A 15,480-nucleotide genomic window follows, 5' to 3' on the forward strand; every position below is an offset into this window, starting at 1 on the left:
TGTTTCTTTCCAGGAAAAGAAAATATGTTGGAGTTTGAATCACGAAAAAGTCCTCATAATTAAGTCGTGTTGTTTTATTATGTCGAGGAAAAGAGTTTGAACCACGAAAAAGTCCTCATAATTAAGTGGTGTTGTTTTATTATGTCCAGGAAAAGAAAACGTGTTGGAGTTTGAATCACTAAAAAAGTCCACATAATTAAGCCATGTTGTCTTTCAGGAAAAGAAAACGTTTTGGAGTTTGAATCAGAGGAAGACCGCCAGGAGTGGGAGAGCGAACAAAAGCGTCTGGACCGCGAGTGGTACAACATGGACGAGGGCTACGACGACGAGAACAACCCTTTCTCTGGCACGTCGCAGGCCTACACCAAGAAGAAGGAGGAGGAGATGGAGATGAAGAAGAAGAAGAGGATGTCAGCACAGCAGAGGCAGATTAATAAGGTGAGGAGGAGTGGGCAATAGATAGGACATGGTTTCTTTTTGTATCAGGCTCAAAGACCCAGTACTAGCCAGCTAAAGATGGACTCTTAATATACATTTGTCATATCTACTTCTGATATCCATCTTTGATATCCACATCTTCTAATATCCACTTGTGATATCTGCTTCTAATATTAACTTCTGATATTACTTCAAATATCCATTTCTTATGTCTAGTTCTAATATCTGCTTCTAATATTCACTTCTCATTTATACATCTGATATCTACTGCTTATATCCACTTTTAAAATCTATTGATATCTTCTTCTAATATCCACTTTTGATATCCATTTGTTATATCTAGTTCTAATATCTGCTTCTAATATTCACTTCTCATTTATACTTTTGATATCTACTTCTTATATCCACTTTTAATATCCATTGATATCGACTTCTAATATCCACTTTTAATATCTATTGATATCTACTTCTAATATGCCCTCTTGAAATCTAGTTCTAATATCCACCTGATATCCACTTCTGGTAACCACCTCTGATATCCACTCCTCAAATCCATAGATATCCAAAAGATTACTTCTAATATCCACTTCTCTTATCCACTTCTGATATCTACATCTAATATCCATTTCTTATGTATAGTTGATATCCACTTCTTATATCCACTTCTGATATCTACCTCTATTATCCAGTTCTAAAAATATGGGGTACACAATTCCTCTATCCTTCAATACCATAGACACCAAGATCTCACCAATGGACCTACAAAATCAAACTTTCCTTGTTTGAATTTGACCTTTCATTGATTGATATTCTAATAATTTTTGTGTTAAACAGGACAATGAACTCTGGGAGACGAACAGAATGCTGCGCAGTGGTGTCGTCAACAGGGTGAACTTTGATGAGGATTTTGAGGATGAGAATGAGGCGAGGGTGCACCTGCAAGTTCTTAATATTGTCCCTCCGTTTTTAGATGGTCGGATTGTCTTTACTAAACAGCCAGAGCCAGTTGTCCCACTTAGGGTGAGTAGGCTTAAGAAAAAACATCTGTGACATTAATTCTTTTGCCTATTTTATTTTGCACCGTTTTGGCTTGGTTTGGATATATTATTTAAAATAGTCTGTTTTGTGGGATATTTTTTTTTTTTTGCACAAGGGACACAACTTAGAAATACAGGTATTTTATTATGTCTAAGTAATTTCTTGAGTAGTGTCCCTTGTATATAACTTATGAAAATGATGTATGCCATTTTTGTATGCTTAGGTGTAAATAACTGATGAACATGGTGTAACGCTTAGTGGTTGATTATTTGAAAATTGCCTATTAATTCCATTAACATAACACCATAAAAAAAAAATGGAATATCTAAAACTGGTTCCAAAAAAAATAAAATAAAAATACTCCTTTATTTAAACATCTCTCTAGGATTCCACCTCAGACATGGCTGTTGTGTCCAGGAAAGGCTGCCCAGTGGTCAGGATACACAGGGAACAGAAGGAGAGAAAGAAAGCACAGAAGAAAGAGTGGGAGCTGGCTGGCACCAACATTGGTAACATCATGGGCATTAAAAAGAAAGATGACGAAGAAGTAATTTCTCTTTGCTTTAAAATTATTTTTTTTTTATATCGGCTCTGTCATTTCATCCTTATTGGCTGGTGTTTAAAGTAATTTCTCTGTATAAAAAATAATTGTTTCTACTAATTTTTTTTTATTCTGCTCAAATAGAGAAGATAGCAGCTATAAATATAGCCACTGCATTCTGAACAAAAATAACTCTGGACAAAAGGGAAGAAATGAGCTATAGAGATAGAGTCAGCTTTAGAGATAGCCTTAAGTTTTCTATAAAAAAAATAATTGTTCCAACAAATTTGTTGCTTTACAGGACAAAAGGGAAGCAACCAGCTACATGGATGACCTTAAGTTTTCTATTAAAAAAATAATTGTTTTAACAAATTTGTTGGTTTACAGGACAAAAGGGAAGAAACCAGCTACAGGGATGACCTTAAGTTTTCTATTTAAAAAATAATTGTTTTAACAAATTTGTTGTTTACAGGACAAAAGGGAAGAAACCAGCTACATGGATGACCTTAAGTTTTCTATTAAAAAAATAATTGTTTTTTGTAAACAAATTTGTTGCCTTACAGGACAAAAGGGAAGAAACCAGTTACAGGGATGACCTTAAGTTTTCTATTTAAAAAATAATTGTTTTAACAAATTTGTTGCTTTACAGGACAAAAGGGAAGAAACCAGTTACAGGGATGACCTTAAGTTTTCTATTTAAAAAATAATTGTTTTAACAAATTTGTTGCTTTACAGGACAAAAGGGAAGAAACCAGTTACAGGGATGACCTTAGGTTTTATGTAAAAAAAATAATTGTTTTAACAAATTTGTTGCTTTACAGGACAAAAGGGAAGAAACCAGTTACAGGGATGACCTTAAGTTTTCTATTAAAAAAATAATTGTTCCAACAAATTTGTTGCTTTACAGGACAAAAGGGAAGAAACCAGTTACAGGGATGACCACAAGTTTGCTGATGTCATGCAGAGTAAGAACGAGGCTGTCAGTGACTTTGCCATGAAGAGATCATTCAGAGAGCAGAGACAGTACCTGCCTATTTTTGCTGTGCGCAACCAGGTACCAAAATAGTTTTATGTAACTGCGGTATTCTTTTTGTTTAGTTTAACAAGCTGTTTTGTATTTACTACATCATTCAGATAAAAAAAATTTGATTTATTTTTAAGATGTGTTATAAGGTAAAATATTATAAATTTAAGCACTTGGTTTCTATTTAAATAATTTATTTATACTTTAAAAAAAAACATTTTTTTCCCCAGCTTCTTACAATAATCCGAGACAACAGTGTGATTATCATTGTTGGAGAAACAGGCTCAGGGAAAACTACACAGTTGACTCAGGTAATTTTTATCTTTCCAATTTAAAAAAAAAGCATAATTAGTATTGCTTCTTCTTCTTCATTCTTGTAGTCTAGGGGGATCATTATTGTGCCACTAGTACCCTTCTGATCATAATTATCCATTCCACTTTGTCTACTTAAATCCTCAATGCTTCTCCAAGTAAACGAATGCAAACATAGCATTGCTAGACTTTTATAATGTTGATGTTTTCGTATGACCTATATTATCATGGAGTCATTTTCTTTCTATTTTGCCCACCAGTACCTCCACGAAGATGGTTACACCAAGTTTGGAATGATAGGCTGCACCCAACCACGTCGTGTAGCTGCCATGTCTGTGGCTAAGCGTGTGGCTGAGGAGATGGATGTCAAGCTAGGAGAGGAGGTCGGATACGCTATCCGTTTTGAGGATTGCACGTCTGAAGTAAGTTTCATCTTTTTATCTAATCAAAAAAGTTATTAAACCATTAGCATAAATATTTTAATAGTGTATTTTCTTAGATAGAAATGCCCTAAAACAACATGAGCCTTCATTTTCCCCTTCAACCCCATCTTAAAAATAATACCTTAAAAATATATTCACTATGTTATTATATAGTTATTGTAAAACATATTTGTTTTAAAAAGTTTACTAATCATAACTATTTGATCCAGTGGCTTAAAAGCTAATAGCATTATCAATGTAGCTAATTCATTGCATTCCCAATGTGTTAGTTTCAAACCATTACTCAGTTGTTTTTTTTTATGTGCTAATAAATAATGGTAAAAGGATTATTTATTGAATTGTCAGAGAATTTTATACGAATAGGCATAAAAATAATGTATAACATTATCAGAGAACTATGATCAAGTACATGACTGATGGTATAAAATAATTGATAAAATTGTCAGAAAACTATGATCAAGTACATGACTGATGGTATACAATGATAAAATTGTCAGAAAACTATGATCAAGTACATGACTGATGGTATACAATGATAAAATTGTCAGAAAACTATGATCAAGTACATGACTGATGGTATAAAAATTATGTATAAAATTGTCAGAAAACTATGATCAAGTACATGACTGAAGGTATAAAAATTATGTATAAAATTGTCAGAAAACTATGATCAAGTACATGACTGATGGTATAAAAATTATGTATAAAATTGTCAGAAAACTATGATCAAGTACATGACTGATGGTATAAAAATTATGTATAAAATTGTCAGAAAACTATGATCAAGTACATGACTGATGGTATAAAAATTATGTATAAAATTGTCAGAAAACTATGATCAAGTACATGACTGATGGTATAAAAATTATGTATAAAATTGTCAGAAAACTATGATCAAGTACATGACTGATGGTATAAAAATTATGTATAAAATTGTCAGAAAACTATGATCAAGTACATGACTGATGGTATAAAAATTATGTATAAAATTGTCAGAAAACTATGATCAAGTACATGACTGATGGTATAAAAATTATGTATAAAATTGTCAGAAAACTATGATCAAGTACATGACTGATGGTATAAAAATTATGTATAAAATTGTCAGAAAACTATGATCAAGTACATGACTGATGGTATAAAAATTATGTATAAAATTGTCAGAAAACTATGATCAAGTACATGACTGATGGTATAAAAATTATGTATAAAATTGTCAGAAAACTATGATCAAGTACATGACTGATGGTATAAAAATTATGTATAAAATTGTCAGAAAACTATGATCAAGTACATGACTGATGGTATAAAAATTATGTATAAAATTGTCAGAAAACTATGATCAAGTACATGACTGATGGTATAAAAATTATGTATAAAATTGTCAGAAAACTATGATCAAGTACATGACTGATGGTATAAAAATTATGTATAAAATTGTCAGAAAACTATGATCAAGTACATGACTGATGGTATAAAAATTATGTATAAAATTGTCAGAAAACTATGATCAAGTACATGACTGATGGTATAAAAATTATGTATAAAATTGTCAGAAAACTATGATCAAGTACATGACTGATGGTATAAAAATTATGTATAAAATTGTCAGAAAACTATGATCAAGTACATGACTGATGGTATAAAAATTATGTATAAAATTGTCAGAAAACTATGATCAAGTACATCACTGATGGTATAAAAATTATGTATAAAATTGTCAGAAAACTATGATCAAGTACATGACTGATGGTATAAAAATTATGTATAAAATTGTCAGAAAACTATGATCAAGTACATCACTGATGGTATAAAATAATAAAATTGTTAGAAAACTATGATCAAGTACATGACTGATGGTATAAAATAATAAAATTGTCAGAAAACTATGATCAAGTACATGACAGATGGTATAAAATAATAAAATTGTCAGAAAACTATGATCAAGTACATGACAGATGGTATAAAATAATAAAATTGTCAGAAAACTATGATCAAGTACATCACTGATAGTATAAAATAATAAAATTGTCAGAAAACTATGATCAAGTACATGACAGATGGTATCCTGCTGAGAGAGTCACTCAGGGAGTCTGACCTGGACAACTACAGTGCAATAATTATGGACGAGGCTCACGAGAGATCCCTCAACACAGATGTCTTGTTTGGTCTACTGCGAAATGTACGTCTGCTTTTACTTTTATTCCTTGTAGCTCATTATTTGCAACTTACAACATACTTAATATTCAAACACCTTTAATATTTCTTATGGTTAAGTCTATTATATAGTAAATTCATACTGAGTTTTTTCAAATGTAAAATTAAAAATATTTTAGTTAAGTCACAATTTGAACAAACTGAGGAGAGATTTTTGGATTTCTGGAAAAACATAACTATGTTATTCTATTTCTAATGCCAGTAAGTAGCAAATTTCGGTTGAAGCTGAATTTTTAATGAAAATGTATTAATGGATTGAATAATAATCTAAAAGTTTTATTTCTGTTTAGAGAAGAGAGCTATGTATAAATATATAATTAAATTTATGAAAGAGATGAGTGTTGAAACATTTAAATATTTCTTAGATTATAAATGTATAAAAAAAAAAACCATTTCCATACCAGTCTTATGAATATGTACTTTACATTATGAAAGAGATGAGTATTGAAGCGAATACATGTTACTAAGATTTAAATGTATACCATAAAAACATTTCCATACCAAGTTAAAAAATGTTCTATTCAACAATTTTGTTTAGTTTTTGAATTATAACGATGAGTTGTGAATTCTTTAACAAAACTTCATTGTTGTGTATGAGGCTCTTATGTGTTTTTTTATTACGTTACAAAAACGTGTTCCAGGTAGTGGCCAGACGTCATGACCTGAAACTTATAGTGACGTCTGCCACCATGGACGCCACCAAGTTCGCCATGTTCTTTGGCAATGTTCCTGTGTTCACCATACCTGGCCGGACATTCCCTGTTGATGTCCTGTATTCCAAGAACCCTCAGGAGGATTATGTTGATGCTGCTGTCAAACAGGCTTTACAGGTTCATCTTGGTGGTCAGCCAGGTGAGTTTTGTGGTAGTCAGATGGGTGGGATTTTTGGTGGTCAGATGGGTGGGATTTTGGTGGTCAGATGGGTGGGATTTTGGTGGTCAGATGGGTGGGATTTTGGTGGTCAGATGGGTGGGTTTTGTGGTCAGATGGGTGGGATTTTGGTAGTCAGATGGGTGGGATTTTGGTGGTCAGATGGGTGGGATTTTGGTGGTCAGATGGGTGGGATTTTGGTGGTCAGATGGGTGGGTTTTTGGTGGTCAGATGGGTGGGATTTTGGTGGTCAGATGGGTGGGATTTTGGTGGTCAGATGGGTGGGATTTTGGTGGTCAGATGGGTGGAATTTTGGTGGTCAGATGGGTGGGTTTTTGGTGGTCAGATGGGTGGGATTTTGGTGGTCAGATGGGTGGGATTTTGGTGGTCAGATGGGTGGGTTTTGTGGTCAGATGGGTGGGATTTTGGTAGTCAGATGGGTGGGATTTTGGTGGTCAGATGGGTGGGATTTTGGTGGTCAGATGGGTAGGATTTTGGTGGTCAGATGGGTGGCATTTTGGTGGTCAGATGGGTGGGATTTTGGTGGTCAGATGGGTGGGATTTTTGTGGTCAGATGGGTGGGTTTTGTGGTCAGATGTGTGGGATTTTGGTAGTCAGATGGGTGGGATTTTGGTGGTCAGATGGGTGGGATTTTGGTGGTCAGATGGGTGGGATTTTGGTGGTCAGATGGGTGGGATTTTGGTGGTCAGATGGGTGGGATTTTGGTGGTCAGATGGGTGGGATTTTGGTGGTCAGATGGGTGGGATTTTGGTGGTCAGATGGGTGGGATTTTGGTGGTCAGATGGGTGGGATTTTGGTGGTCAGATGGGTGGGATTTTGGTGGTCAGATATGTGGGTTATTTAGTAGTCAGATGGGTGGGATTTTGGTGGTCACGGTGGGATTTTGGTGGTCAGATGGGTGGGATTTTCGTAATTAGATGGGTGGGATTTCAGTGGTCAGATGGGTGAGATTTTGGGGGTCAGATAGGTGGGATTTTGGGGGTCAGATGGGTGGGATTTTGATGGTCAGATGGGTGTGAATTTGGTGGTCAGATGGGTGTGAATTTGGGGGTCATATGGGTGGGACTTTGGTGGTCAGATGGGTGGGACTTTGGTGGTCAGATGGGTGGGTTATTTGGTAGTCAGTTGGGTGGGATTTTAGTGGTCAGATGGGTGGGATTTTGGTGGTCAGATGGGTGGGTTATTTGGTAGTCAGATGGGTGGGATTTTGGTGGTCACGGTGGGATTTTGGTGGTCAGATGGGTGGGATTTTCATAGTTAGATGGGTGGGATTTCAGTGGTCAGATGGGTGGGATTTTGGGGGTCAGTTAGGTGGGATTTTGGGGGTCAGATGGGTGGGACTTTGGTGGTCAGATGGGTGGAATTTTGGTAGTCAGATGGGTGGGATTTTAGTGGTCAGATGGGTGGGATTTTGGTGGTCAGATGGGTGGGTTATTTGGTAGTCAGATGGGTGGGTTATTTGGTAGTCAGATGGGTGGGATTTTGGGGGTCAGATGGGAGGGATTTTGGGGGTCAGATGGGTGGGATTTTGGTGGTCAGATGGGTGGGTTATTTGGTAGTCAGATGGGTGGGATTTTGGGGGTCAGATGGGTGGGATTTTGGGGGTCAGATGGGTGGGATTTTGGTGGTCAGATGGGTGGGATTTTGGTGGTCAGATGCGTGGGATTTTGGTGGTAAGATGGGTGGGATTTTGGTGGTCAGATGGGTGGGATTTTGGTGGTCAGATGGGTGATATTTTGGTGGTCAGATGGGTGGGATTTTGGTGGTCAGATGGGTGGGTTTTTGGTGGTCAGATGGGTGGGATTTTGGTGGTCAGATGGGTGGGATTTTCATAGTTAGATGGGTGGGATTTCAGTGGTCAGATGGGTGGGATTTTGGGGGTCAGTTAGGTGGGATTTTGGGGGTCAGATGGGTGGGACTTTGGTGGTCAGATGGGTGGAATTTTGGTAGTCAGATGGGTGGGATTTTAGTGGTCAGATGGGTGGGATTTTGGTGGTCAGATGGGTGAGTTATTTGGTAGTCAGATGGGTGGGATTTTGGGGGTCAGATGGGTGGGATTTTGGTGGTCAGATGGGTGGGATTTTGGTGGTCAGATGGGTGGGATTTTGGTGGTCAGATGGGTGGGATTTTGGTGGTCAGATGGGTGGGATTTTGGTGGTCAGATGGGTGATATTTTGGTGGTCAGATGGGTGGGATTTTGGTGGTCAGATGGGTGGGTTTTTGGTGGTCAGATGGGTGGGATTTTGGTGGTCAGATGGGTGGGATTTTGGTGGTCAGATGGGTGGGTTTTGTGGTCAGATGGGTGGGATTTTGGTAGTCAGATGGGTGGGATTTTGGTGGTCAGATGGGTGGGATTTTGGTGGTCAGATGGGTGGGATTTTGGTGGTCAGATGGGTGGGATTTTGGTGGTCAGATGGGTGGGATTTTGGTGGTCAGATGGGTGGGATTTTGGTGGTCAGATGGGTGGGATTTTGGTGGTCAGATGGGTGGGATTTTGGTGGTCAGATGGGTGGGATTTTGGTGGTCAGATGGGTGGGTTTTGTGGTCAGATGGGTGGGATTTTGGTAGTCAGATGGGTGGGATTTTGGTGGTCAGATGGGTGGGATTTTGGTGGTCAGATGGGTGGGATTTTGGTGGTCAGATGGGTGGGATTTTGGAGGTCAGATGGGTGGGATTTTGGTGGTCAGATGGGTGGGATTTTGGTGGTCAGATGGGTGGGATTTTGGTGGTCAGATGGGTGGGTTTTGTGGTCAGATGGGTGGGATTTTGGTAGTCAGATGGGTGGGATTTTGGTGGTCAGATGGGTGGGATTTTGGTGGTCAGATGGGTGGGATTTTGGTGGTCAGATGGGTGGGATTTTGGTGGTCAGATGGGTGGGATTTTGGTGGTCAGATGGGTGGGATTTTGGTGGTCAGATATGTGGGTTATTTAGTAGTCAGATGGGTGGGATTTTGGTGGTCACGGTGGGATTTTGGTGGTCAGATGGGTGGGATTTTCGTAGTTAGATGGGTGTGAATTTGGTGGTCAGATGGGTGTGAATTTGGGGGTCATATGGGTGGGACTTTGGTGGTCAGATGGGTGGGACTTTGGTGGTCAGATGGGTGGGTTATTTGGTAGTCAGATTGGTGGGATTTTAGTGGTCAGATGGGTGGGATTTTGGTGGTCAGATGGGTGGGATTTTGGTGGTCACAGTGGGATTTTGGTGGTCAGATGGGTGGGATTTTCATAGTTAGATGGGTGGGATTTCAGTGGTCAGATGGGTGGGATTTTGGGGGTCAGTTAGGTGGGATTTTTGGGGTCAGATGGGTGGGACTTTGGTGGTCAGATGGGTGGAATTTTGGTAGTCAGATGGGTGGGATTTTAGTGGTCAGATGGGTGGGATTTTGGTGGTCAGATGGGTGAGTTATTTGGTAGTCAGATGGGTGGGATTTTGGGGGTCAGATGGGTGGGATTTTGGTGGTCAGATGGGTGGGTTTTGTGGTCAGATGGGTGGGATTTTGGTGGTCAGATGGGTGGGTTATTTGGTAGTCAGATGGGTGGGATTTTGGGGGTCAGATGGGTGGGATTTTGGGGGTCAGATGGGTGGGATTTTGGTGGTCAGATGGGTGTGAATTTGGTGGTCAAATGGGTGTGAATATGGGGGTCATATGGGTGGGACTTTGGTAGTCATAATGGTGGGATTTCGGTGGTCACACATATGGGTTTTGTGATTGTGATGGTCAACACAAGTGGGTTTTTGATGGTCAGCTAAATAGTTTTTGGTTAGTTGGTGGTCAGATCGGTTTTAGTTTTATCAGGTTTTTGTTCTGTCGACCAGGTTGATTTTGTTTTATGGGTGTTTTTTGTGTGTTCTGTGGGTTTAAAAAATAGGACTATTATGGTATAAAAAGTGAAAAAAAATGTAAGTTTAACAATTATGTTGCTGTTTATAAATATTATTTAAATGTTCAGTAAATCCTTTGTTGTGAACAACAATCAACACACCCAGAAAATATACTTTGGGTGTATGCAGTAGTGATTTGTTGCTTCATGGACCTCAACATGAGAAGAAATTGCTAAAAAATACTAGATTTGGTTTAGTTTTTAAGTTTTAAATAAAATTAAGTGGAATTACCATTTTAAAATGAAACATCTTTATTGCGATCAGTGCTTTATTTAATTGTTTATTATCCACTCAGAAGTATTTAATCCTAATTTTTTAATCCATACAATAGGTGACATGCTCATATTTATGCCTGGTCAAGAGGACATTGAGGTCACGTGTGAGCTTATATCAGGTAAAATTAAAAAAAACTATATTTAGCTTAATGTCTGTTTGTCTATTGGACTATCTCTTTTGCACATTGTTTATTAGTGCTATCCCTTAGTAACTTATCTACTCGTGCTTCCCACTCTCCAATGAAAATGATGAGATTCTGTCTCTTTTGTAATTATCTCCCTTGAACGGATGCCCTCTTTAGTTCTACAACCATGTACATTTGTTCTATCTTTAGAGCGACTGGGTGAGTTGGATGAAGCCCCACCTCTGGCCATCTTGCCCATTTACTCCCAGCTGCCCAGTGACCTGCAGGCCAAGATCTTCCAGAAGGCGCCGGACGGTGTTAGGAAATGTGTTGTGGCCACCAACATTGCGGAAACCTCACTAACAGGTAATGTAAAGCACACAGTGAAACTAATTTTGAATTTAGCTTATTTTTATTGAAAATTATTTAATATGTCAATTTATTTTATTTATTTTAATTAAAAATTTTATCAGATGCCTGATTTAAAAATACTTTATCCAGCATTTTTAAATTCTGTTTTCATTAAATCGATCTTGAGTTTAAAACACTCCCTTAAAATAGGCCTTGCAGTTTTTGCTACATTTTCAATTCGATTTAATTTTTCAACTACTTTTGTCTCAGGGGTTTAAACCTGGTGCCTGTGTGGTAATATATTGGGCTGGCTGGCTAAGGTTTTGTCCTATCCACCCCTTACCTCACCCCTAACAGTTTAAAAATCCTACATGTCATTATGTGGACAACAAGTAAAAATTAAATTAGAATTTGATTGGGTTCAAGAAGGTTTTACTTTTTTCATATACAAATTAGAGAATATGTTTCAAGGTTGGTTATTGTCTGTGTAATGTCCTTTTAAACTTGCTGGAGGAATTTGGCAAAGTGTACTGGAGTCTTAAACCTTGACTTAAGAAGAGATTGTGCAGTTTGCTCCACGCCCAGCTGCCAGCTACCTTTCTCTAACTCATGTCATTTACCCATCAGAATTGTTTGGGCTCAGGTGCTAGTAGTCGTTTGCTCTATTTCTACACCATGCTGTCCCCCATCATTTTGATAATGAGTACATGAAAATTTGTTCCAGTGGACGGCATCATGTTTGTCATAGACTCTGGCTACTGCAAGCTGAAGGTCTACAACCCAAAGATTGGCATGGACGCCCTCCAGATCTTCCCCATCAGTCAGGTGGGCTTCAATTAATTAGTTTAATTTCATTAATGATAATTAGCTTGTTATAGAGATGCTTGCTGTGCAAAAACTGACAAAGTCACTGCACATGGAGAAATATTATAAGGCTGTTCTAGATCTTTCTGTATAGAGGTACGATATAGAATACGTGAAGAAGAATAATTTATTGTAAACTAGATTTGCACATGCAACTTTATGTATCTGTTTCGCAGGCTAATGCCAACCAGAGGTCAGGTCGAGCTGGTAGGACTGGACCAGGGTGAGTGTTCCATAACACCATCAGTAATATGTCTCATGATACTAACCCAGAGCCTAACTCTAACCTAACTCTATGTTCGTATTCTTGAATACTCAAATATTTGGGATTTTCCACCTATTTCTTAAAAATATGTATCAAGACAACAAGATCTATGTGGTGTATAACTACATCAGTTGTAGTAGGACACACCAAGTTAAACTGAGGGAAATAATTAACAGAAGAGTATTAATAGCTGGTGCACTAAATTCTCTTTAATTATTTTTTGTTCTTAATTGTTAAAATTGGAGGGGGATTTCCTTCAATACTGTTAAGTATTACGTGTCAACGTGTTATGCACTATATGACCCGTTGACTCTGATATCAGCTTAACTGTCTGGATTAGCTTCCATAGCCATTATCCACCCAAGATCGGTCTACAAGACAGCAGTCATTTGAATTAGGAGTTTTGACTCCTAGATGGGTTGCTGTCACCAGCTGTTGAGCTTCAATAGCCTGTGTTTTAAAGCAGGATTTTTGTATTTAGCAATCATAAGCTGCTCCCCCTCCCCTTCACTGTTAATGAACATTTTTTTTGTACTGTATTGTTTTCCTATAACTATCAATAAATAGGATAGTTCCATCATGTTTTTATGACGGGTCTGCAACACTGCCTGAATGGACATTTTCCCGAGTAAAATAAATGTCCGAATGGGAATTTGCCTTAATGCATTTGTCACGTTCTGTCAAATGTCCATTTATTGCAAATGTCCATTTCGGCAAGTAACATTCATGCAAATATCTTTCAGGCAAATGTCCGTCTCATGTTTATGACTTGTTGGAATCTTGTTTCCTGTGTTCCAGCCAAGCGTACAGACTGTACACACAGAGGCAGTACAAGGACGAGCTGCTGATCACCACAGTGCCAGAAATACAGAGGACCAACCTGGCCAATGTGGTGCTGCTCTTGAAGTCCTTGGGTGTTCAGGACCTGCTCCAGTTCCATTTCATGGACCCCCCTCCTGAGGTCAGTTGTAATACCTGAACCTGTCCATTTCATGGACCCCCCTCCTGAGGTCAGTTGTAATACCTGAACCTGTCCATTTCATGGACCCCCCTCCTGAGGTCAGTTGTAATACCTGAACCTGTCCATTTCATGGACCCCCCTCCTGAGGTCAGTTGAGATACTTGGGCCTAAGTCCATTAAATGGAACCCCCTCCCCCTAGGTCAGTTAACTTATCTGAACCTGGGTCGATTTCTGAGCTTAGATTCAAATTGCAGTTTATCTATTTAAAAAAAAAAATAAAGCTTAGCATGGCTAATGTACACAGTTATCATCATCAATGTCATGCTGATCAGTTTTGTTATAATATAATGTAAAAATAGACTTATTTACCTTGTAGGCCTATACAAAAATAAGTGGAAAATATTTGTGTTTAAAAAAATGTTTAGAAAAGTATCCTGCTGTTGTGGGAAATCAATGCTGTTGTTACTAATGGTAGGCAGCCTTGTGCAATGTGCAATAACTATCCAGTATCTGCCAGAGTATACTTATAGAAATCACCATTTACATATGTGCCTGCAGACAAGAGATGGTTTGGAATATTTCTCATTTGACCAAGTGTTTTGTAACAAATTAGGAGAACATTTTGCACTCAATATTCTAGTTGTTTTATATTTCAAAGGACAACATTTTGCACTCAATATACTAGTTGTTTTTCAAAGGACAACATTTTGCACTCCATGTAAAAGCTGTTTTATATTCTCAGGACAACATCTTGAACTCCATATATCAGCTGTTTTATATTTTCAGGACAACATCTTGAACTCCATGTACCAGCTGTGGGTGCTGGGCGCACTGGACAACACTGGGGCCCTGACTTCTCTGGGTCGCAACATGGTAGAGTTCCCACTGGACCCGGCCCTGTCTAAGATGTTGATTGTGTCTGTTGGCATGGGCTGCAGCTCTGACTGTTTGGTGAGTCCATGGTTTTTTTTTAAATTCCAGTAATCAGATTATAAATCCAGTTTTTAACACAAAATCAAGCATAGATTTTTTTATCCATTTCAATCTTTTTAAATTTTTTTTTATCTTATCTTATTATTTTACCATTCATTCCCGCAGTCCCAGAGATTAGTAAGTAAATTTCCCTTTCAAACCAGATGGTCTATGGGGCAGGTGAAGTAGAGTTCACTTGCTTCTGTGACCTCTATGAAGAGATAGTGTGGTCAGCACTATGCCCAGCCGCCTTTACTTTCCCTAACGTGAGCTACATACTCATCAGAGTTGGGTGGACTCAGGGACAGACTACTGACTTGAACCCGGATTCAAACTCGAGACATACTGGTTAGCAGTCCAGCTCTCTACTGCTAGACCATTCAGTCCCAGAAATTAGTTTACCAATAATTCCCTCAGTCCCAGAGATTAGTTTACCATTCATTCCCTCAGTCCCTGAGATTATTTAACCATTCATTCCCTCAGTCCCAGATATTCGTTTACCATTAATTTCCTCAGTCCCAGAGATTAGTTCACCATTAATTAATCAAGTAATTTATGGTCTGACTTTTTATCCTTTAGTTTACCATTCATTCCCTCAGTCCCTGAGATTATTTAACCATTCATTCCCTCAGTCCCAGATAATAGTTTACCAATAATTCCCTCAGTCCCAGAGATTAGTTTACCATTCATTCCCTCAGTCCCTGAGATTATTTAACCATTCATTCCCTCAGTCCCAGATATTCGTTTACCATTAATTTCCTCAGTCCCAGAGATTAGTTCACCATTAATTAATCAAGTAATTTATGGTCTGACTTTTTATCCTTTATACATTCTAAACATCATTACTATCTATAAACCAAGTTCCATAAAACATATCTG

General features: G+C 38.0%; 1 protein-coding gene across 2 annotated transcripts in view; it reads left to right on the forward strand.

The window, feature by feature from the left end:
• The window catches only part of LOC131939914 (pre-mRNA-splicing factor ATP-dependent RNA helicase PRP16), a 58,453-nt gene that overhangs the window by 5,664 nt on the left and 37,309 nt on the right, over window positions 1-15,480 (forward strand). For both annotated transcript variants that reach the window (XM_059298451.1, XM_059298450.1), the window contains exons 7-20: window positions 218-438; window positions 1,273-1,458; window positions 1,862-2,023; window positions 2,925-3,071; window positions 3,272-3,352; window positions 3,614-3,775; window positions 5,832-5,978; window positions 6,655-6,865; window positions 11,119-11,181; window positions 11,398-11,553; window positions 12,263-12,363; window positions 12,579-12,625; window positions 13,466-13,628; window positions 14,416-14,580. In XM_059298451.1, the coding sequence (XP_059154434.1) occupies window positions 218-438; window positions 1,273-1,458; window positions 1,862-2,023; window positions 2,925-3,071; window positions 3,272-3,352; window positions 3,614-3,775; window positions 5,832-5,978; window positions 6,655-6,865; window positions 11,119-11,181; window positions 11,398-11,553; window positions 12,263-12,363; window positions 12,579-12,625; window positions 13,466-13,628; window positions 14,416-14,580 (2,012 nt within the window). The remainder of the gene's footprint in view (window positions 1-217; window positions 439-1,272; window positions 1,459-1,861; window positions 2,024-2,924; window positions 3,072-3,271; window positions 3,353-3,613; window positions 3,776-5,831; window positions 5,979-6,654; window positions 6,866-11,118; window positions 11,182-11,397; window positions 11,554-12,262; window positions 12,364-12,578; window positions 12,626-13,465; window positions 13,629-14,415; window positions 14,581-15,480) is intronic.

This window comes from Physella acuta, unplaced genomic scaffold, assembly GCF_028476545.2.
Source record: "Physella acuta isolate Inbredline_101_S28 unplaced genomic scaffold, ASM2847654v3 ptg000301l, whole genome shotgun sequence".
In the NCBI taxonomy this organism is placed as follows: Eukaryota; Metazoa; Mollusca; class Gastropoda; family Physidae; genus Physella; species Physella acuta.